The 22,552-nt window shown below is 47.5% G+C and overlaps 1 protein-coding gene across 1 annotated transcript; it reads right to left on the bottom strand.

Annotated features, from left to right (window-relative positions):
* Positions 1-194: 194 nt before the first annotated feature.
* Positions 195-18,776, bottom strand: lcorl (ligand dependent nuclear receptor corepressor-like). Its single transcript, XM_083692860.1, has 10 exons — positions 18,669-18,776; positions 17,105-17,170; positions 16,696-16,775; positions 16,047-16,173; positions 15,256-15,471; positions 14,843-14,918; positions 8,244-8,805; positions 7,305-8,087; positions 3,326-7,031; positions 195-2,639 (listed from the first exon to the last, which is right to left on the bottom strand). The coding sequence occupies exons 1-10, from the start codon at positions 18,766-18,768 to the stop codon at positions 2,632-2,634; spliced, it is 5,724 nt and encodes a 1,907-aa protein (XP_083548986.1). The 5' UTR covers positions 18,769-18,776; the 3' UTR covers positions 195-2,631.
* Positions 18,777-22,552: the final 3,776 nt, after the last annotated feature.

A 22,552-nucleotide genomic window follows, 5' to 3' on the forward strand; every position in this document is an offset into this window, starting at 1 on the left:
CTGTCACTCCCACTCTCAATACATTTGAAAAATGCAAGAGGAAACAAGTGAAAGGAAGCACAGGACCGAATGGGCAGACCCGGGGATTGAACATAGAAACCTTGGGGAGAGCATACGCGTACACTAATGTCGGTTGTGTGTTACCACTGAGCCACGACTTTGTCCACAACAGTTTATCTCAAAAGAATCTTTATTGTTCTAGTGACACAGAGTCTTTGTTACATCTGTAAGGGCAAGTATAAAAAACACTTGATAAGTCAGAGAAAATATACACCAGACGTATAACATAGCACCAGGTAACTCCACTGAGGGGTAAGGTTGTATAGTTACAGAGGCCCTCCCGTGTTGAAATGGCAATCGCAATGACTTATGAGGGAGAGACTAAAGGGAGTTTTCTGACCAGCATCCCGACTTGGTCAAAACCTAAAACTGACCACATTTTCACCAATTCAACATCGGTTTGCTGGTCAGGTCACATCCCCTTAGTTTCCCCCCGGTTTATAACAGGCACATAGTCCAGCAATGGATCTAGACCTAAAAAGAACCCTGAAGGAGGTAGGCTTCTCTTACTGCAGTTGGCGACAACATGGGCTCTTCACATAAGGTAGATGCTAAGTGGGATGCTTAGGACGACCCTTACCTTAACCAATTTAAATGGAGTGACGTCAGGTTGTCCCAAGCATCCCACTTAGCATTTACCCTTCACATAACACAACCTCACCACCACAATACATCTACCACCTGTTTATGTGGACTGATACAAATCCCTACAGCTTTGACAGACACATACTTCGTAGTCAAGGTTAACAGGACATGGCAGAATGGTAAATATATATAATGCTAGTAGTTTGTTCTTAGATTTGTTAAGCATTCTCATGTTTTCTTCCTGCGGAATTAAATAGGTGGTAATAAATATATAGCAGTGGTAAAGTTATGAATACGCCCAATGAGTGAGTGTTCAGAAGTCGTCACACACACACGGCTTTACATCAGAAGTAAACACACAAGTGGACAGTGTGACATTGCATCCACCCGCCTGTCATTGCAAATGTTAATAATGTATATATAGATAGATCATCTGGGTTTTTGAAAGTAAACATATTGCACCTAATAAGAGTGGCAAAGTCGTTTGTCAGATTGTAGTCTGTGAACTAACTTCCAGCTCAAGCTGAACAATCTGAATTCTTATCCTGTTGTGTTACACACAGGCTTACGGTTTCTTGTACGTTTTTTTTTTTCCCGATTCACAAGCGTTTAGTTCTGGTAACCGTTTCCCAATAACTAATAAAATGCTAGTTAATCGGACAAGAAAACGTACAAGAAACTGGAAGCCTATAATGTTACACAACGCATATATTAACGGTTTTTGAAAAGATCCCGATGGGAAAAATTAATGGATTTTTTTTTGTCTTGAAACCGGAAGAAAATTCAACAAGCTCAAATGAACTACATTCTGACGGCACGCTTCAGAACTCTATAGAATAGACTCTAGTTTTTACAGTAGAGGGGGGTAGTGGGACTATGGCTGTGCAGCAAAGGGGTAGTGGGAGCTACAGGGTTAATAATCTCAGACAGGAATAGTGCAACAGGCAGGTTTGACGTTGACAAACGTACGTGAGTTAATGCTTTGGATGAAAATGAAGAAAAAGGACTATGCTAAAACGACACTCTCACTAGAAACGTGACAGAGAGAAAACCCTACACCAAACATTAGTTAAAAACACATTCTATAACCACTGCGTCATCTGGCATCATCTCTGAACTGTTAAAATATGACATCGGAGGCAGAAATACTTTAGTTTGTATTACAGTACCTACAGGTGTGATATTAGTTGGCGGTTCATCAATACTTCAAGGAGTTGATTAGCATTTTACAAGTTAAAAAAGGCCTTGAGTGAGGCATGGTGAAGAATGGCCACTGCGGTTATTCGATACACAACTTCAAAGCCAGCAAACAGATGAAGAATAGGGCCAGGAGGGGTTCTTAGTCAGGAAAAGCCCATGGCCCTAATAATGAGGTATGTATGTTCGAGGGGAGTGTCACTTCCCCTAATGCAGATAAATATCAACGTTAGTCCTTCATCCAATATGGCCGCTCTGACAGGTCACACTAAGTGCATATCATCCTACCTAGTAACTAGACCAGGTGTGCCCAAACCTCCTCCTGAAAGAGCTACCTGCAGATTTTCACTCCAACCCTAACCTAACACACCTGATCAGCTTAACAAGGTCTTAATGAGTAGCGTTAGATTTGCGTCGGACTGAAAACCCTCAGGACCCTAACTCTCCAGGAAGAGGGTTGGGCATATCTGGTCTTGACAATTCCCATTAGTGAGGGACTGAGGGTTGAACTGTTCTGTCACATCTCAGTAGAGATTTAAAAAATAAAAACAAATCTATACATACATATCCACTTGAAAAAGCAGGGGGAGGAAACAGAACCGAACACGTACAAAAAAAAAAAAAAAAAAATAGTGCAACCTTAATCTTTCGTTAAGTTAGACTTCTGCTACATAATTGCTGCTTAGTGAGACAGGAGTGGAGCGTCAGTCTCTGTGTGGTTGGCTGAACGTCACAAGGCACCGCGTTTTCCATAAGAGTCACTGAGGAAAGGGGAGTGTCCCATTCTCCTTAGTTACCTGCAGAGGAGGAGACAGAGAGAAGTAAAGAGAGAGGGTGTCATGTTACTAATGAATAACATCCATCCAGTAGAGATGCTTCCTCATTATCACTCCTCTGCAACAACTCATACCATGTGAATTCTAGTGCATTGCTTGTTGACAAGGTTTTTTTTTTTTTAGACGAGCCAACATGTTTGGCAAGCCATCAATACCTTTAGTATGTTAGGGGCCTCTGTAACATTTTGTCGAATTTCATTATTAACATTATAAACATTTAATCTTTTCTTATTATTCTATATTTTTTTAGGGGAGGCTTCTCGATAAGCCCTACTGGGTTTCTTAACCTCCCCTGCACAATTTGCCTTTTCTTTTCATCTTGTCTTTCATTTGTTATTGTGTGTGTGCAAATCCTAAATAAAAAATAAAAAGGGTTAATTCAACTTAGGTTGTACCAACTTACTGCTACACATTAAGGGCCAGTTGCATGGAGCCAGAGTCAGGCTACTAAGGTCATTCCAAGGCTACATCTGAATGCACGCAACTGCCCCTTATGCTGAATTCCAAGCAGACCCGTAGCCCTTTATTAAAAGACACTTCCTGTAGATCTGAAAGGATTGGACAGGTGTAAGCCATATACTTTTAGCGCCATCTTGGAATTCAGCATCAGTATCAATACATTTACAAAGAGGAAATTATGTAATTACCCAGCACAAAGTCAGACCATCTTGGCCCAGTTAGGCCCCTCCCCCGCGATTGTCTCGTCACTTTCGCTGGCGGCGGTGTCTGTGATTCACTAAAGACCTTTCCGGGACTTTTCCACTTGCTTTTTCTCTTCCCTACCCGGACACAATCTTGTACAGCAAAGTCTATCAGTGGGAAGCACCCAGACTCATTCTTGGGAGCACTCTTCTTTTTCCTTCTCCTCCTCTTCCTCCTCTCAGTTTTCACAGCTTTATCCTCCTCCTCACTCACCCTCTCCTCCACTACCCTCCCGTTGGGGCGGTAAGCAGACGGTGAGCCGTCGTCTAGTGTCACCCTACAAATATCCCACTCCTCCTCAGGAGTGGACTCTGTGTCCGGGGAGTTGATCTTCTTCAGGAAGACACGGCACTCTTTCAGGGACTCTGGGCTCCAGGCTTTAGAGCTAAGACGCTGCTCTTTGGGAACATTCATTGGGTCCTCTGTCAGCTGGGCAGGGTTGCTAGTCTGATTATTGTCTGAGGAGTTGAATAGATTAAATGCTCTTGCAGGTGGAGTAGACATGTGCTCCTCCCCAGGCTGCAGAGTGGACTTCACCTGCTCAGCTAATCTGAACGCATGCAGTCTCCTCATCAACACCATCAGATTGTTTCCCCGCCTTTTTGGCCACTTGTCTCTCTCACTCCTGGTCAGGAACTTAAACTTTGCTCTGAGCAAAGTGGATCGATACCTCCCCAGCCTCCTCCCTCTCCACAAGGGGGTTCCCTGGTGGTGCACTCTGCCTGACGCTAGACTCACAGAAAAGAGTCGCCGTTTGGCGTTCAGCTTGTTCCTGCGCCACATCCTCTGCTGGGCCTGCCGGTGCTGGGCGGGACTCTTTGGGATTGTTTTAGCAAACTTCTTGACGTGTTTGCGGAGCCGCTCGGCCTGTGGACTGGGAGAGATGTGCCCCCTGCTAACGGCTCGGGGGTAGTGCAGGAGCTCGTAAGGGTTCCGGCTGCTAGAATTCTTAGTGATGGACAGAGACTGGGTCTCTGTGGTCTGCATGAACCAGGAGCAGAGCTGGTCCATGCTACAGGACCGTGGCTTGCTGGATGGACAATCAAACAGCATCCTGACCATCGACGAGGACTCTGGCTTCTTGGTGGATGAACCATTGGTTCTCACACTCACTCTGGGTTTCAAAGACTTCCCTCCCTGGTTCTCAATGGCGTCAGAGACCCAGGTGTCGGACACAAGTCGTATCCTGCGGGCCAGCTCCTGGTTCAGGTTTTCCTCCTCAGCCGAAACGGGCCACCACCGTAGCACCTCACTGGGGGGGAAGATAGAGTCCACAGACACCCCTGCTACCTGGCTCAGATCCTGACACACCCTTCTACCCTTGCTCTTCTTCTCCAGCCCAGGTAGCTGTGTTTTATCCCCTGGTGTGTCCTCTCCCCCCTGGGCCTCCTCCTGCCTCCTCTGGGTGCTGGCTCTGTTTAGGAGCAGCTGTCTGGAACGCCGCAGCAGGGCTGTACTGTGACTGAATGACCTGGAGGTGGCGACAGAGTGTAGCAAGTATACAGAGGGCTTCCGAACTCGTACCGAGTGACGAACTGGTATCTGTGGTGTCTGCCCTTCCCTCCTTTCCTGCTTTAAGTCTTTTGTTCTTTCTGTTTGCACACTGTCGTTGCTTGGTTCAACACTGATTGTCCTCGGCTCTTTGGAAGGCTGGAATTCAGGCAGGAGTGCTTTCCTTCGCCGGAATTTGTCCGGCAAGCCCCTGTTGTCCTTGTTCATGTGTATCTTGCGTTGCCGGGGGGACACTGTGGTGACAGTGACCGAGATTCCAGAGATCTTCACCTTGGCCGGTCTCCCGGGTCTCCCAGGTCTCCTCAGCTTCTGGCATTTGATGTTGCTGCTTGAATGAGGTGCGAACTTCCTGTCCTTCACGGGCCTAACAAAATTCAAATCTTCAGTCTCTTCTTTGGGAACGTTGTCGAGGGGTTCAACACTGACTCTAGAGTTCTTCAGCAGGTTGTTTTTGTCAGAGTGGTCATCTCCGGTTTCTGCTAGAGGAGCTTCATGTTGCGCTGTCTGGAGACGAGCACAGTCCTCAGACACCATACGTTTGCTCCTCCTCGACCGTCCATACACCACTGTGATTTTGAGACTCTTATTGGCTGGCTCCTCCTCATCACGGCCTGGAGCAGAAGTATTTTCATTCACAGCATTGGAGCCTCTCTTACCGGGAACACAGGTCTGATCCAGACCCTTTTGCTTGGGCGGTCTACCGATTGGTCTCTTAGCTCGCTTTTCCAGCTGTGGTCCCAGCTTCTTGGGGCGCCCCCGCCTCTTTGGGGGGGTTGTTTCATGGAAAGGAGGACCATCTTGCTTCTCGACACCTCCATTAAGAGCCACCGGTGATCTTTGTGTGTCAGTTTCTACAGACTGTTTTGGTGGGCTGACTTCTCCCTCTCTCGACACACCCAGCTTTGGTGGCGAGGCAGTGGCCTCAGTGGTTGGGGTCCTTGTCTTTTCTGGCGTTCCAGCCCAGGATGACTCCTCGCATGGGTCAAACGTCTCCTCTCCCTGCCAACTGGGGCCTGAGGCAGCCGCCCTCAGGGTGTATTTAACCCCTTCCTCACCAAACACTGGAGACACAAACATCAGCTTGATTGGGCTGGTGTATTGAAAATGAGAGTGGCTCTCGACAGAGCTAGCAGTGTTTTCAGACACACCGGTGCCTCGTGGCTTAGAGGGTCTCTTGGGCTTTCTAGTGGCTGGTTTCCGGTCCTGGACTTTGGCCGGGGATGAGCGTAAACGACCGTAAGGTTTGGCTGCAATGTCTCTGTCATCGGTCCTGTTCTGGGAGGTGTGCTTCGGGGGACTCTGCTCTGCGGCAGCTACAGTGACTTGGGTGACTTGATTCTGACTCTCTGACTCAGTGTTTGGACTTCCTGGTAGATCTCCTGGTGTCGATTCACAGGCACCGTCATCTTTCTCCTGTTTCACAAGCTCAGGCACGGACTGCAGGGATTCCTCTCTTGTTTCACTTGCATCACCGTCAGTCGTTTCTGTTCCTGACGAGAGGGCCTCTGTGTGATTGGCTATCAGAACCTTTGGTGTTCTCTGGCTGAAGATGGTCTCAGAGAAACAGGCAGCAAAGAACATCTTCCTGGGCTCTGTGACGTAGGAGGAGAACCGCTGAGGAGGGACGATGTTCCTCCTGGATCTTCCTGCCTCGCTGGAGCTGGCTGTCTCAGAGAGAAGCCTGGTCTTTCTGTTTCCTCTGACTCTCCTGTGGTGGTGACCACCCCTACCTATGGCAAATACACTGCCATTGCTACAGCTTAGAGTTCCTGGTGTGTCCTCTGTCTTCTCAGAAAGGCCACTGCTATCATCACACGCACTGCTGCAGGCTGGTGTTTCTTCTTCTGTCCTCCCGGCCTCAGGTGAACAACTCTGCGGCTCAGTGGGGGGTAATGATGAGGTCTGATTGTCGGAGGTGTCTGGGGTTTCTACTCTCTCTTCTTCCTTTCTCTCCTCTGTTTCTTCTGTCATTCTGTCCTCATCTCCCTCCTCCGTGACTTTGTCTACCTCTTCCCGCTCTGTGAGTTTGTACCCATCAAAACTCACCTCCGTCAATCTCTCCTTTATTCCCTCTTCTGTGACCCTGTCCCTCTCTCCATCTGTCTCTATCGCCATCCTTTCCCCCTCCTTTATTCCCTCCTGTGTTACCCTGTCCCCCTCTCCCTCCGTCAATGTCTCCATCATTCCCTTCTCTTTTATTCCCTCTTCTGTGACCCTGTCCCTTTCTCCCTCTGTCACTGTCTCTATTATTCTCCCCTCCTCTTTGACCCCGTCCTTCTCTCCCTCAGTCACTGTCTCCATCATTCCCCCATCTTTTATTCCCTCCTCTGTAACCCTGTCCCTCTCTCCCTCCGTCACTGTCTCTATCCCTCCCCCATTCATTACTCCATCCCTCTCTTCCTCCTCTCTCACCGTCTCTATGACTCTGTCCTCCTCCTCTTTAACAGGGGTTGTCTCTGGCGAGGAGCGGGATGGGGGCGATGTAACACCTCTGCAATCTTTCGATCTCCCACTCTTCCCAAGCGACAGTTTTCTCTTGCAGAGCGATTGGTCAAGCCTAGCCAGTTCCCGTTTGATTTGCAGGCTCTGTCGCCAGGTGGAGGACTGGTCGGGCGACGCCAGTGCCTCCTGTCGCCGGCGGGAACGGGTCTGGGGTGACCTGGCCTCGTTGTCATCGTGACGGTGGAAGAGCTCGCTGAGGTTGTAGTCGCTGTCATTGCCCGAGTGCAACACAGTGGTGATGATCTCACTCAGGTGGGCGTCAGCCTGGGACCCCAGGCTCTGGTTGGCTGAGGAGGAGCTCAGAGTCTGGTCCTTCTCCAAGGGTTTGATTGTCTCGAGTTTCTCGCTGAAGCGCTCCATCACATCCTGTAGTGAACTCCCACTCTGGTTCTGCTCAGCTGGACTCCTCTCTGGAGTCTTACACTTAGACTCCTCTGTATTGGCCATATCCACATCTGCCTCTTTTTGGCTAGCAACATCCCCCTGGTCGTCTGTGACCATTAAGAAGAGAGAGCGATCAATATCCTCCTTTTCGTGGGGTAGCAAGGAAGGAGGCTTGTCCTCCGCTTTTGCGTTGATGTCAAAGGGAATGGGGGACAACGGGGGTGGAGAAGGGCTGCGGGTTTGCTCTCTCTGGAGGACTGGGCACTGGGGATCCCCTCCTCCCACTCCTTCCTCCATTGCATGTCTGACCTGGGTTATGTAGGCATGGTGTGAATAGCAGGGACAGGGGTGGGGACTGCAGCAGACAGTTGAAGTGGGGTATACAGAGGGAGTGGGGCACAAAGTAGAGGTAGAGCATAAAGAGGGGGATGAGGATAAAGAAGGAGAGCAAGTGAAGGAGCAGACCACTTTATTGATGTGTCCCATGGTCAGGCTTTGGCAGGGGAGGCAGTGGAGGCCCTTCAGGCAGCTAGACGCAGGGCCAACAGGGTAGGCTGCCACCCTGCAGGGCGGACCACAGCAACAGCCAGAGCCCTGAGCAGCTTGGCTCGTACAGCCACTGAAGGGGAAGGGAGAGGCGCTGCTATGGGGCTTACAGTCACGGGACAGGCAGGGTGCGCCACGGTGATTCTGATTGTTACAGTCACTGAAGGGCATTTGAAGGGTGCTATTAGGGGCTTTCCTGTCAGGGAACGGGAGAGGAGAAGGACGAGCATTGTCCTGTGGTTTGGCTATCAGGTGGTGGTGGCAGTTGGGGTCGGCCTGAGTGAGTCTGCGATGGGAGAAGGGCAACGACAGGCGGTACTTGTGGTATGTGATCAGGATTCGCTGGAGCAAGGAGCTGTGGGCAGGGCAGAGGGAGAAGAGCACTGCTTCAAGTGCAGGGTTCCATCCACTTCGGGCCTCTGGCATCCCAGAATCCTTTGTTTCCTGCTGGGTGTGGTCTGTATCCATCGGCAACAGGAAGCTACAGATAGAGATGCATAACAAACGATCGTTAGAGGGGTAGAGGAAATCAATGAAATATAAAAATACAAAAGCCAGATGTTCATTAAAATGGGAATAGAAAATCACAAATGAGGCTGACTGACAATCAATAAAGGTAAAGCCTACAGAGAGATTAATATAATATAATATAAAGCACTTTCATTCATTTGAAACAGAAACTCTGTATACCAATGTACCATGTTGTCCTGAAAACTAATTACTATTATTCATAACACTCAACCAAACATGTTCAACATGATTCATTCACCAAAAATGTGTTCAACTGACACAATGATCACAGGACGACTGAGGGATTTGTTCTTCTGAACAGTTTTTATTGATGAGTTGCTGAAGGCAGAGGAAAACGATTGTAGCAACGCTCAACCAAAGGAAATAAATTGTCAACGCCACTCTCACCAACAAACGAACCCATCAACAGAAATTTAAATATCAACGCAAATCATTCATCTTTCAAAAAACATCAACTGCTAAAATACCATATCAAATTAAACTTATTTTATTGGGATTGCAGTGCAAGAGAGAGGTCATCTGAGGGTGGGCTGGGGGTGTAACTTCTCAGTTGCAGTGAGAAAGTCAACATTGTTGCTACAAAGACTGTTGAACCAGATAACCAATAGTATTCAAATAACCCCAGCGGAGGAGGAAACCGGAGGACGGGCTCATCATGTATAATCCTCAATTTTCTGCCTCCCCAGAATTTCACTATGACAACCATGTAAACACAACATTATTTTGTGCATGAGAGAGGGGGGGGAGTAACTATAAATTAATGGATTTTACAATCACAGCAAAAAGAACGGGGCTAAATAGTTACGTTTGGGTATTTTACTAAAGTAATTTCGACTTTTTCCCTATGCTAGTTAACACCGTTTACCCCCCTCTAAGAAAACAGTCTCTGGATCTCTGTGATGTAATGTCTACAACTGTTGTGAAACAATCCATTCCAGAGTTCTATCTTCTAGAATCGAAACAATCATAGTAGGTGATTATAGAGGTAGAACAGTTACTGAATTGATCAGAATGACCAAGAATCAATCGTTGACGGAATTTTACAGAACAATTACTTGACAGAATCAATAGCCAAAGTAAAATCATTTAGCAGGATGCATCGGGGGGGGACTGAATAATCACAGGTGCCATAAGTCTATCACAGACCAAGCATCTCTGATTCTCTGTCAAGAGCAGTATGTTTTAGTGGCCTAAAGGGGCAAGTAAGTCCTGGACAAAATAAATTAATATAACATTTAAAATCACCTAAGCATGCAATTTCAGAAAAAACACGTTTCACGATGCATCAAAGTGCTTCAATACAAATCAAAAACTACCAACACAACCAAACTATTAAAAATCACAATCAAGAAAATATACACAGCAACATTAACACAAAACATTTCAGTACACTAATTTGAAAACATGTATGATTGATAAATCATAGTGCAATTGATTTATGCATAAATAACCGATTTCTGTTAATTAATCTCAAAGATTTGTCGGCTGTCCGATTCAGAAAAAAATTACTCTGAAAACATATAAAAACAAGGCTGTTGACAGTATTGAGGAGTGTTGTTATGGCAATAAAACCAATTCTGAGGTTGGTATCTGTTTTTCCGTTTTCACCCAAAAGTAATCATCATATCAATAAATTAATATAGATATTATTAGCTGCTAGTTCCCAGAGTTGAGACTACACGCTGAGGTTTGCGGTAGCTTTTGAGACAGGCACTGGTGTATACCAGAGGAGGAGGGTGGAGGTAGACATCGGAGGACGGGCTCATTGTAATGCATGGACTGAGCAATGGTATCAAACACGAGTTTGATACTATTCCTCATTCCGTTCCATGCATTACAATGAGCCCATCCTCCGATGTCTACCTCCACCAGCCTCCCCTGGTTTATACTGTTATGAACAAAAAGATTCAGTTGTAGTTTAGTTGCCAGGGTTACAGGTTTGAAATGCAACTGATGCCACTGAGTGAGATCTCAGAGTTCTTCAGAAAGAAAGAAACAAAAACTGCTAGCCTATAACTTACAAAAGACAAGGCATACTCACAACAGTAACAACAGTCACAGTACAAGGACAAACACACAGCCATGAACAGGGCAATGAACCGCCATCTTCCCTGCCAAAGCCACTGAGCAGGTTCCATATCATTTCTTTTACCTTAAAACTCGCGATTTAGAATTCATGAGTTGAGGATGACGATGACGACGACAACAAAACATTGTTGTTACAGGTCCATTTCCATTGACTTAGTAGCAAATGGCTTTATAGAGGTGAGTATTTGAGCGTTTCCACTTAAGGGTGTTTCCTTGAGAGAAAATAACATGCTGTTAGCCCTGTATTCAGTTCTCTAGTGATGAACCCAGAGCAAAGGCTACTGACAGACAGACATCCCAGAGAAGTTAGTGAAAGAGCAGCTTTGTGTGAGGAGCTACACAGACTGACCCTGAACTGTTGTTTTGGTAATAGCCGAGATATAATGCAACAGGCCCTTCAACAACAGCAGAAGAAGAGATAGAACATTTAGAAAATAGAAAGAAAGAGAGAAAGAAAAAGAGCAGCAGAGTTCTATGAGGTTTACAGTAGTGGTAGAGAGAAATGAACCTCAGTAAATATCCATCTGTGATTTAAAAAAAAAAAAAAAAAAAAAAAATCTTTGAAAACATTACACATTCACAATAAACGTACCATTCCCAAGCTTTTCAGTGCACATTTTTTTTTTTTTTTTTTTTTTAAACATGCATTCACATTGCATTCCAACTTCACCCTATACCATTTTTAAGACTAGCTTTCACATAAAGAGGGATGAAAATAAATGGTTTAAAATCTCAAATAGCTTTGATTAGCTACAGCAATCACTTAAAAACATAGTTTACGCCCTAGTGAACAAAGGATCTCCCAGGGAGAGCGGCAACAAGCTTCATAAAGGTATAGTTGATCCCACTAATTTCAGTTTCTAGAACTGCCTCTGACATAAGTTTAAGTCATCTGTTATAATCTGTTATAAACTGCTCTAAATCACTTCATTAGCCTGGGTGAGCTGCCCAGGAAAAAGAGCTGCAAACGACAATCATTGATGCTCCTGAGTAGGAACTGTTAGAGTTAAAATCAAAACCTGAATATCTTAACAGCAGAATGTGATTCACACATGACTGGTGATCACCAGTGCTTCACAGCCACGGTTTCTCAACGTTGGCCCTGGGGACCCTACCCTCGCTGGGCAGAAATCACACAATATTTAATCAGTAGTATCACTAGTATTTTATCTGTTTAAAGGAATGGTTTAGCCTATTGTCATGATTAGGGGAAGATTAATCTTACCCTGAGTTGTCCTTATAGACCAGTTGTGAAAGCATCTCTGCTAATTAGTTTACTACCATCTACTTTGCATTTTCACCAAATCACGAAAATAGCCCTAACCATCCCTTTAAGGGGTAAGGAGTAACCAATTTAACTACATTGAATCACTCCTCATTGAAACATTGTCCCACAGACACCCATCAGCTTTTAAATAGTTAGTTACCTGAAATGTTGTTGTTTCCTAGACTCAGATTAAGCCTAGTCCTCAAAACTAGAAAGCATCTTCAAATGAAAGTGTGATTATAGGCCCAAACCTAATCCAGAACATGGCATAATCTGTGTCAGAATGAAAACCTGCATCGGGGTAGGTCCCCACGACCATGGACTGAGAAAACCTGCTTTACAACTTCAATCTCTCTGTAGGCTATATAACCATATCTATATAGACACAGTGAAAAACCTGAATAGTAATCTCTGTTTTAGAAGGCATGGGTTGTGTTCCAAGTGTCTCCGTGAAAAAACATTATCCTGTACGAGGTGGAGTAATTCAAGTGTGGCGGGTTCCGGTTCTAGACTTGTAGAGTAGTCTAGAACCTGTTTGCGGTGGCAGTAGTCCCTGAGTCGGCGGAACCAACAACAACGGTACTGGATCCGGAGGAGTCGGTCGGACGGGAGTTGCCCGGAGGTTTCTTCTTGGGAGGGATCTTGAGCTTTCCGAGTCGTTCCTTGACCTTGTACTCCAGCGTGCTGTGAGGGATCCCATAAACACTCTGGGCTTTGGACACGCTCATCCGGCTTCCCATCACCATGGTGATGGCCTCCTCCAGCAGATCGTGGTCGTACTGGCGGTAGCGTCCGCGCTTCTTCCTCGGCTGCTTGTCCCTGTCCCGGCACGCCGCCGCCCCCCCCTCCTCCGAGTCCTCCAACGAGGAGCTGCGCCTGGCCAGGCCGAGGCGGTGGGGTGAGAGGTCAGCCCCGCCCAGACAGGCATCCAGGGAGGGGATGCAGGGCAGCAGGAGGGGGGATCGGAGTTTGAAGAGTGCAGAGGATCTAGCAGCAGCAGCGGTGGTGGTGGCGGGGGTGGTACCCTCCGGTGTTGAGGTGTGGTGGTACAGGGTCTCGGCCAGGCTGTAGGGCTCAAGGGGGGTCGGTCTGGAGGGGGTGGAGACGGAGCGAACCTGAGGGATGCGGAGGGGGGTGGGGGGGTCAAGGCTAGGTTGAGGAGGAGGGCTGCCTGGGGGGTCGTCCCTGAGCTGGTGGGGGAGAGAGAGGGAGAGCGCTCTCTGTAAGCTGCGCTGGTGATGGCAGGAGGAGGAGGAGGAGGAGGAGGAGGGGAATCTAATCTCTCCGTTCTCCGCCCACACTGCCTCCCCGCCCAGTTCCGCCCGCTCCGCCCACGCTGCCAACCTCTGCAGGACCAGCCTGGCCTCGCCTCCGTGCACGGACGGCAACACATCCTGGGACACCGCCACCTCCTCCCTGACAGCCCCAGCCCCCCCTCCCTGGGCAAGGCAGCGCAGTAGGCTGACCCCACCCTCGGCCAGAGCCTCTAGGCTCTGTCTCAGGGTGGTGGGGGGGATCCCGTAGAGCAGAGCCGCCCTGCGCTCTTCCAGACTCCCAGAGCGAACGTCCCTCAGAGCCTTAGACAGCAGCCCCTCAGACAGCTCGCAGCTCCTCTCTGCATACTCCTCCCTCTGCCTGGCCCTGTGCTGCCTCCTAGGGGTGGGAGGATGAAACACCATGATGAGGGATGGGGGGGGGGGGGGTTTGTGGCGAGAGAGGGGGTTGGGGGGGAGGGGGGGGTGGGGTCCACTCCTTTATGCCTTGTGTTGGTAACATCACTGCGTCTCACTCTGTCACGTCTGGCTCTTTGTCATCTCTCACACAGTCTCTGGGCTGTTACTCTGTGCTTTGTCACGGTGTGTGTCACACACACACACACACACACACACACACACACACACACACACACACACACACACACACACTCGGTGTGTGGCATAGCCTCACGTCCGGGTAGGACAGTCTGTGATTGGTTGTGGTTACTGTGGCACAAACACACACATGCACGCGCACACACACACTCCCAGTAGCGTGGGGGGGTGGGGGGGGGGGGGGAGGGGAGGTCCTGGTGTGAGGGGGTCCTAAGTACTGGAGAGGACTGTGTAATAATCACAGTCAGACTGGAGCAGTGGAACAGGAGGTGAAATGTTACAGAGGGTGTCCAGAGCTCCTTACTGTCAAATCCTGAGCCGCTGACGCCCGTTATTGTGACGTTGCTGTGACGTTACCGCTCAACAAGTGATAAAAGAGTCAACCCCCTTGGCCAAACATCAAAACACCAACCACACAAAAAACAACCAAGCATCTAAAATCAAGTAAAAAAAATAAAAAAACAAAAAAACACTGCTCTGATTCAGTGTCCAGCAGAATACTGGATAACTATTCTAGAACTATTGTAATTGTCAATTCAGAAGGTCTCACTTTATGTTAGTATGTGTATGGAATTAAAATGCGCCTCTTCTTGTCAATAACCGTGGCAGCATTCATATTAGATGGCTGGTTTGGTTCAGTAGAAACCACTGATCCACATCAACCCAAACATCACTCGGAAGTTTCAGCCAGCTTGATGTTGCAAAGGGCACACATACACTCGTTTTGAGTTTGAACGGCCAATAAGAGAAAGAGCACTCACCCTGAGGCTTTGTGATTGGTGGGCGATGACGTCGCTGAGCCGGCAGAGTTCCTCTTGGAGAGGTCGAGCACTCCGTCTGTGAAGGGGGGGGGGGGCAGGAGAGCTAGTCAGAAGAATAACAACAAGGCAAATGTCGTATTGGGGTGTGAATGCTAGTGGGAGCGGGAAAGGCAATCAGTAGGATAATCCTCCATGTTTGGGTGCAGATGCAACGGAAAGCCCTCTGGGTTGAGGTGTGTGTGTGTGGGGTTAGGGGTTGAGGTGTGTGTAGGGTTAGGGCTGGGGTGTGTGTGTGTGGGGTTAGGGGTTGAGGTGTGTGTAGGGTTAGGGGTTGAGGTGTGTGTGTGTGGGTGGTTAGAGGTTGAGGTGTGTGTGTCTGTGTAATCTTAGGGCTTGGTGCTGGGTTCTCTAACCTGGTTTAGGTTCTCTCACGTGGTTCTCCTGGTTTCGGGTCACAGTGAGGTCCAGGGGGGCATCCGGGTCAGGGCAGTCCAGTAGAGGTGATTCCGGGTCAGTTCCAGTGCTGAAGCCGTTCTTGCCGGCGTACTCCTTGGCAAACTGGAGGATCATCTTGGTCATGAGCTGCTGAGCAGCCAGGGGGATGCTGGGCTCACAGCTAGCCGGGTCGTCTGACGGCAACCACAGAGAAACAACAAAACAACCTTTACTTTTCACACCGGGGGAGGCTGGTGGCGGTAGAAATCAGAAGACTGGCTCATTGTAATGCATGGAATGGAATGAGGAATTGCGTATTTGATACCGTTCCCTATTCCATTCCATGCATTACGATGAGCTTATCCTCCGATGTCTACCTCCACTGATTCACAGGGTGCACTCTGGTGCAAATTAACATTTTGGGGGCATTTTTTGCCCCTGTGATTTTGTGGGGCATTATTGAATATCTTAAGGGCCTTTTTACCCTTTGCCCCAGTGTATTTGCGACACTGACTCTGGAGGAGCTAAACATTTACCAAGATAGTTACAAATACAGTTGACACTGTAATAAGGCACTATTACCAAGGTGTTGAACACACATATGTGCACAAGTAGGGAGAGATTAAAAGGAGGTTTCTGACCAGGAGGTTTCATTGACAGCCTGGATCGGTCAAAACCATAAACTGACCCGTACCAAATGTTAACCAATTCAGACATTCTATAACAGGTTCCCTTAGTTTTGAGTGTTGAGGTGGACGGTTTGACTCACCCTTCCTGTGGAACACAGCGTGGAGGAACCTGTGAGCTGATTGGCAGCTGTCAGAGAGGGGAGGGGCCTGAGAAGGCGTGTCATCTGAGGGGGAGGACAGGGGGGAGGCGGCCGCTGGAACATGGTCCTATCAGAGGAGGGGGGCAAAATGACATCACTAACACGTCCCAGGAAAACCAAAAACACATCCGTGACAACTAGGGCCTATTGCTCTATCCTCAAATCTCCCTCGCCTAGGTGGAGCCTACGTTCAAGTTTGGAGAGCTCTAGAGACAATCTCTAGCCTCTACCGCTTCAGTGTCTGAAGAGGATTGGCGTAAACAGTATGGTAGGCGTTCCTCTAACGCCAAGGCTAGGTGGAGCCATCACCATGCTACTTATGTGCTGTTCAAGTGCTCTGAACTAGGAAACTTTAACATTTTTGATTTGGAAACTCAGTGTACAAAGACGATACCTGAGTTTCCCACTCGCAGAACATCAGAATCAACCAATAAGAAGTTCTACGCAAATAACTTTTAATGTAAGGTTAATTTAAACGACTTCAGAGTTTTCTATGATTGCCTGAGCGCATCATAACACCTCTCTCTGGTACCTCCAGATCCCCCGACACTGGAGGGGTTGGTGTCTTTAGAGGAGAGACGGGACTTACATTGAGTTTGTCCAGCTGAAGGTTGCAGAAAGAGCAGCTGGCGTCCACTGACCAGTCATCCACATCGTCTGGTTCACAATCTGCGCACACGCACACGCGCACACGCACACACACATTAAGGACAGGCCTATTTGTATTTGAACTTCCAGAATCTCTTCCAATCTTTAAGACTTAACAGTGGGATGATATAAAGAAGGCCTGGAATGTCATATTGTACTCTGACTATTTCCCACATCTTGACAGGTAGGCAAAGACCTTTGCAAGGGCACACCCACACCAACATCAGACTTTACATGTCACATGGACACAGGCTCGACCAAAATACACATCCAATAACCACCCGCCCTTAACACATAAAAAGCTTCTCTGCAAATACATGTGACATATAGACACACACACACACACTCACCATCAAATATATTGAGATCTTTGAGCAGCAATGAGCCATAGACTCCCTCCAGAATGCTCTCGAACCCTGCACGACAAAAGAATACACTCCATTACATTATACACACACACACACACACACACACACACGCACACACACACGCACACACACACGCACGCACACACACACACGTCGTGTGGTTGCCCTTTTTGACTGCCATCAAGCTAGCCAAATGTGCCTAGTAAAATATAAACTCTCATGGGGCACGCTGCAAAGCCAGCTAACTTGAGCTCCAACTCTGGATTTCATCAGTTAGCTCGTTAATTCCCTGTACTTGCTACGAAATTATTTTGATGACGGTCAAAGGGGACAACCACCCGACGAACCACCAGAGTCAGTGAAAGAAGGATTTGATTACAAACTGTATCTTGGCGGGGTCATTTTTATTTCAATACATGGCAAAGTCTCTGACTCCATCTGTCCCTAGGACTGTATAGAAGGAGGATGCTTTCTGGACTAGTCTGGACCTACTCATTTAAGTCTGGAGACTCCATGTATGTGGTGTTTTAACAACACTGGGGTTGCAAAGTTCACCGGCTATCAGTATTGCCAACAAATATATGCACCATTGTGTGTTTTTTTATGTGTTTACTACATGCAGTAAGTTGTCATTTGAGTCATGGAACTGAACAGTGGTCCGCAATTATTCTAGTCCTTCAAAGTTACAAGGTGTGGTGGCTGTAAATCCAACCAAGCACTCGCTCACCTGATTCAAATTTGTTTATCAAGATATTGATTATCAGTTCATTAGCTGGCTGAATCAAGTGTAGTGGTGTTGGAACAAACCTCTGCAGCTGGACAAATATTGACGAGCAACATACAAGGTAAGAATTTGTGCTTCTAACCTAACGCCAGTTTTGCTACAGGACGGCCGTTAGGATTATTGCTGACACTCCCCTAAAATCGGCACCAAAAAAAAAGAAGGAAAAAAAAAACCTCCAATCGCCTTGGTAACATTAGCCGCTTTCTCACCCCCCCTCCTCCCTTCCTAGCCCCCCAAATAACCGAAATCTTTAGCCCCCCCAAATAACCAAGATCCATGCAAATCATGTAAAAAATAATCACGGTTTTTGACTGTTGCATCATTCACGTTATTGCTGTGAGGGTTAAGCCTAATCAACGGGTTGTTGGAACGTTTCATATTCAAGCAAGTGAATCTTAGTTGGCTATAATAGCTAGCTGGCTAATGATGTTATGTTTACTGTACTAACCGGCCAGCTACTTTGCAACCTATTTTGGTTCGCTATGGCTAATCCAAAAATCCACGCTAATTTATAGCAGCCATACATTGACAACCCCAGGGGAGGAAGGGCCGTACATCGGATAAGCCAGGCAAGAGCCAGGACAAAGAAAATGGAGCCAACCTAAATGGGCATGCTAGAATTGCATTAGCACATTAGCAAGGGCTAAACCGGGGTCTAGCTAGCCAGTTGCTATGCAAAGCCACTTCAAGTTCATGATCTCCCCTTGCACTCGGGTGCCATCCTTTGAAATGAACACCATGAAATCATGCATGTGATCTTACCCACGCAGTGGATCAGTTTGTGCCGCCAGGAATCGAGTTCCCGCCTGAATCCTTTTCTTTCTGCCGTGCATTTGGAGCTACGGCACTGTGCAGCCGCCATTCTGTCCGTCCTCCTTCCCCCCTGGCTCTGCTCTCTCTCGCTCTCGATGTCCGTGACGTTGCCAAGCGTCAACCTCCCAACGATTGACGTGTGTCACCCGAACCGCGGGGCGGCGCTTCGCAATCAAAACAAAAACAATGCTCTCTTTTTCCGAAAATGCATTGCAGGCAGAGAACGATTAAATTAGACAGATTAAATTAAAACGATGAGAATGTGTGTGTGTGTGTGTGTGTGTGTGTTTCACAACGGGAGCTGGACAAAGGAACAGATGGAGTGACCATGGTTCACTGAGTCGTCTACATTTGGAACGTGCACATTCTGGACACACACTCTCACACACACACCAGTTATTCTAGGAGGCTCGATATGTCTATGATGTTTATCCCATCTCAGTTTACACCACCATTGTCTTTATTTTCCCCACCTGAAATAGTAGCCAATAGTGTCAGGGAGCAAGGGAGGATGAGCTCATTATAATGTATAAAATGGAATGAGGAGCGGTATCAAACACACGTTCTGCCTTCACCAACCTCCCCTGCAGGACATGTAATTGACTACTGTATCATTTATTGTACTGAGAACCAATAACTGTGCTGTGTTATCATCGCGGCAACCGCTGCATGTCACAGTGAAATAATAGCATAGAGTACGACTAAAACAAACATTTGAGTTCTGTGCTTTAGCTTAAATGCATAACGTGTATAGTCAGCAACATTTTACTGTCAGCAGAGCAATACAAACACCTTTACATCTGAGCCTGTGTGTCAGCGCCGGTTGTTAATCTGTTCTTGAGCTCGTAAGTGTGTGTGTGTGTGTGTGTGTACTTCTCGTGGTGTTCTGAACAGCTTGTTAAGCCATCAACGATACCACCACCACATCTTTCTGACTTCCCAGGGACCTGAGAGCGTTATCCTGAACTTTTGAAGTCTGTCAACACAGATTATAACTATTCATCCATGATAGAGAGTCCTCTGCAGGAAAGTGTAATACCACACCATAGCTGACTCCTCATAAATTATGTCTGTGTGTGTGTGTGGGTGTGGGTGTGTATGCATGCGCGCGCGTGTGTGTGTGTGTGTGTGTGTGTGTATGTGTGTGTGCGAGAGATTCTGTTGTGTTTGGCATGGTGCTAGTCTGGGGCTGCTCAGTAGTGTTTCAGAGTGAATGCATAGAAGGGAAGCAGATTTAGAATCCCTGGGTAGTCAGTTGTGGTAGAACAGAGCTCAGATGCTGTGTGTAAAATGGATTAAACAATGAAACAATGTATAGATTCTATCATTTAGTACTTTCTAGTTCTGTTCATTTGCCAGTGTGGTTAGTTTCATAGGATCTGGATCTGTAGTACTCTAATCAGCCACACGGGGGCAGGAGAGACCTATAGTTTTTTTCTGAGCCCTGAAGTAGCTCGCTTTCTATGCTCAATTCCCATGCTTCGCATCACGCTGCTTGACAAACAGAGAGAGAGAGGGGGGGGGGGGGGGGGGGGCAGACAGCTATAGGGAGATAGAAAGAGGGAGGGAGATGCACAGAGAGAGAGAGAGAGAGGGAGAGAGACAGATGGGGGCAACGACAGAGAGAGACATAGAGTGAGACAAATAGAAGGACAGACAGGGCTTGAAGGAGACAACAACTGTCACGGGTCCAGCTGGAATCCGTTGTCACGGTGACTTAGAGCACGGTCGTTGAGGAGATGGTGATGAAAGACAGCGGCCTAGTGAACGGCATTCTGGGCCGGAGCGTGACCAACAGCACACAGGCAGACGAGCCCTGGGGACAGAGGTGTTTATGTGCAGGGTCAAAACACTGCGGGTGTGTGTGTGTGTGTGTGTGCACACGTGCGTGTGTGTGTGCGTGTTTGTGTGTGTACTGTATGCTTGTGTGTGTGTGTGTGCACGTGTGTGTGTGCGTGCGTGCGTGTGTACTGCGTGTGTCCGCGTGTACGCGCATGCATATGACAGACGTGTGTATTAAATAACCAGGAAATGAAGTGTGGCTTAGCACCAAGGTGGTGATAGCCCTGTTGCCTCTCCAGCAGCCCAGAGGAACTCTTAACACCTCCACTACTAGAAGATCCCATTACTACTACACCATACAGTAGGGAGAAAGGTGTGTGCGTGTGCGTGCATGTGTGTGTGGGGGAGGGAGGGAGAGAGAGAGAGAGAGAGAGAGAGAGTCCACCTGGATCTTGTTAGGTAGCTCAGGAAGGGGGAGAAACTCAGTAGCCACCCTCTTTAATTTCCCTCCCTTTCACTGCCTCTCTAAGTCAAAACACCCGGGAGGAGTACGAGATAGGCAGTCTACCAGTGGAGATAGAAATCAGAGGAAATCAGGCGGCTTCATTGTAATGCATGGGGTGATTTCTACCTCCACCTGCCTCCCCAGCAGTCTACGTATTTACTGTATGTCGGACCAGAGGAATGAGGATCAGATAGTTCATATGCAGGACCAGAGGAACGGAAAGTAGAGAAAATGGTTCTAGTTAGTTCCAAAAAAGGGTTCTTCATTTGTCCCTGTTTGGGGAACTCCTTTGATAATCCTTTTGGGTTCCACGTTGAAGCCTTTCCAGAGAGGGATCGAAATGGTTCCCAAAAGGGTTCTTCAAAGGGATTTCCCTGACAGGGACACATGAAGAACCCGTTTGGAAGCCCTTTCCCTACAGGAACAGAGGAATAATAAAAGTGTATGTACATGTATGTATTTACGTCTCGGAGGAGGGTTAGGGTTAGGAGTGCTGATCTAGGATCAGTTTAGCCTCTTAGGTCATAGTGAATACGGTTATATGAACTAGTGGGGAACCTGATCCGAAATCAGCACTCTGAGACACGTTGTGGAGCAGAGAAGTGAGGGGTACACAGTCAAAACAAAGGGCTAAGGCACAGACTAAGAGGATAACCTCCTCCTCCTGCTCTTCATCCCTGTCAGGCAAGCTTTCATCACAGTTGTATACTTACAATATCACCACATGTAACCAAGGAAATAACTGGTAACTAATCTAACCAAATAGTGGGAGAGCCTGAGTAGGTCCAGGCCTGTTCCATTTGAGGCCACCGGGGGGCAGTGCAGGTGTCAGTCTCGCTCCAGAATGTAGGTGCATTCCAAAAGCACATTGTTAAATAGGATTACGGTGAGCTCTCCATACACTATAAAACCAACACCTCGCATATTTAATATAAACAGGATTAAGCTGGAATTTGTGTATATTTTGGTTCCTGCTGACTAACAATTAAAAACTGTCTGGGCGTTCTCATCTGTTTCTCGCCCCGCGCGGCCCAGAACTGTGATTCTGACGCACGTTTCTCGTTTCACGTCACCTCGCCCCGAAGTTGAGCCTCCACGCTGAGTTTACTACGCAATAACGCGAGGGGGAAACCGCGCTCATTTGCGCATTCTAACGACGCGGCTTAGAGTACGGATTTTCTTTTATTTTCTCCACATTTTACAGCAACATGATTTTATGTGACCGGGCGCGCACAAGTACGCGGAGAGAACCTTTAATTGGATCGGCTCGAAAAACACTTCACTGAGGCTTTTGTTTTTAATGGCTCGTATTAACCGTGTAGTGATTTGTAATATTTTATGGATGGTGTAGCTTATTTGTGTTAAGACTTGGATCCAATGCGCATTTTTTTTTTTAAAAGTCGTATTCATCTAAATGAGACTTTTATTGGAACAAACCACATTCAGAGCAGATGGGGGGTGGGGGGGGGGGGGAAACCAACGTGTGGTTGTGTTTGGCAATAACCTTGCAAATGATCCCTGAGATGTAGCAGGCGTCCGCCACAGT

This window comes from Argentina silus (assembly GCF_951799395.1).
Source record: "Argentina silus genome assembly, chromosome: 21".
Classification (NCBI taxonomy): Eukaryota; Metazoa; Chordata; class Actinopteri; order Argentiniformes; family Argentinidae; genus Argentina; species Argentina silus.

Excerpts from the sequence above, each read along its gene's own strand:
- lcorl (XM_083692860.1), bottom strand. The coding sequence starts at position 18,768 with ATGGCGGCTGCACAGTGCCGTAGCTCCAAATGCACGGCAGAAAGAAAA. Across the intron at positions 8,806-14,842 it reads ACCAATCACAAAGCCTCAGG|CTTCCTGTTGCCGATGGATA; the intron begins GTGAGTGCTCTT and ends CTCTATCTGTAG. Across the intron at positions 8,088-8,243 it reads TGGGACACATCAATAAAGTG|GTCAGACATGCAATGGAGGA; the intron begins GTCTGCTCCTTC and ends TACATAACCCAG.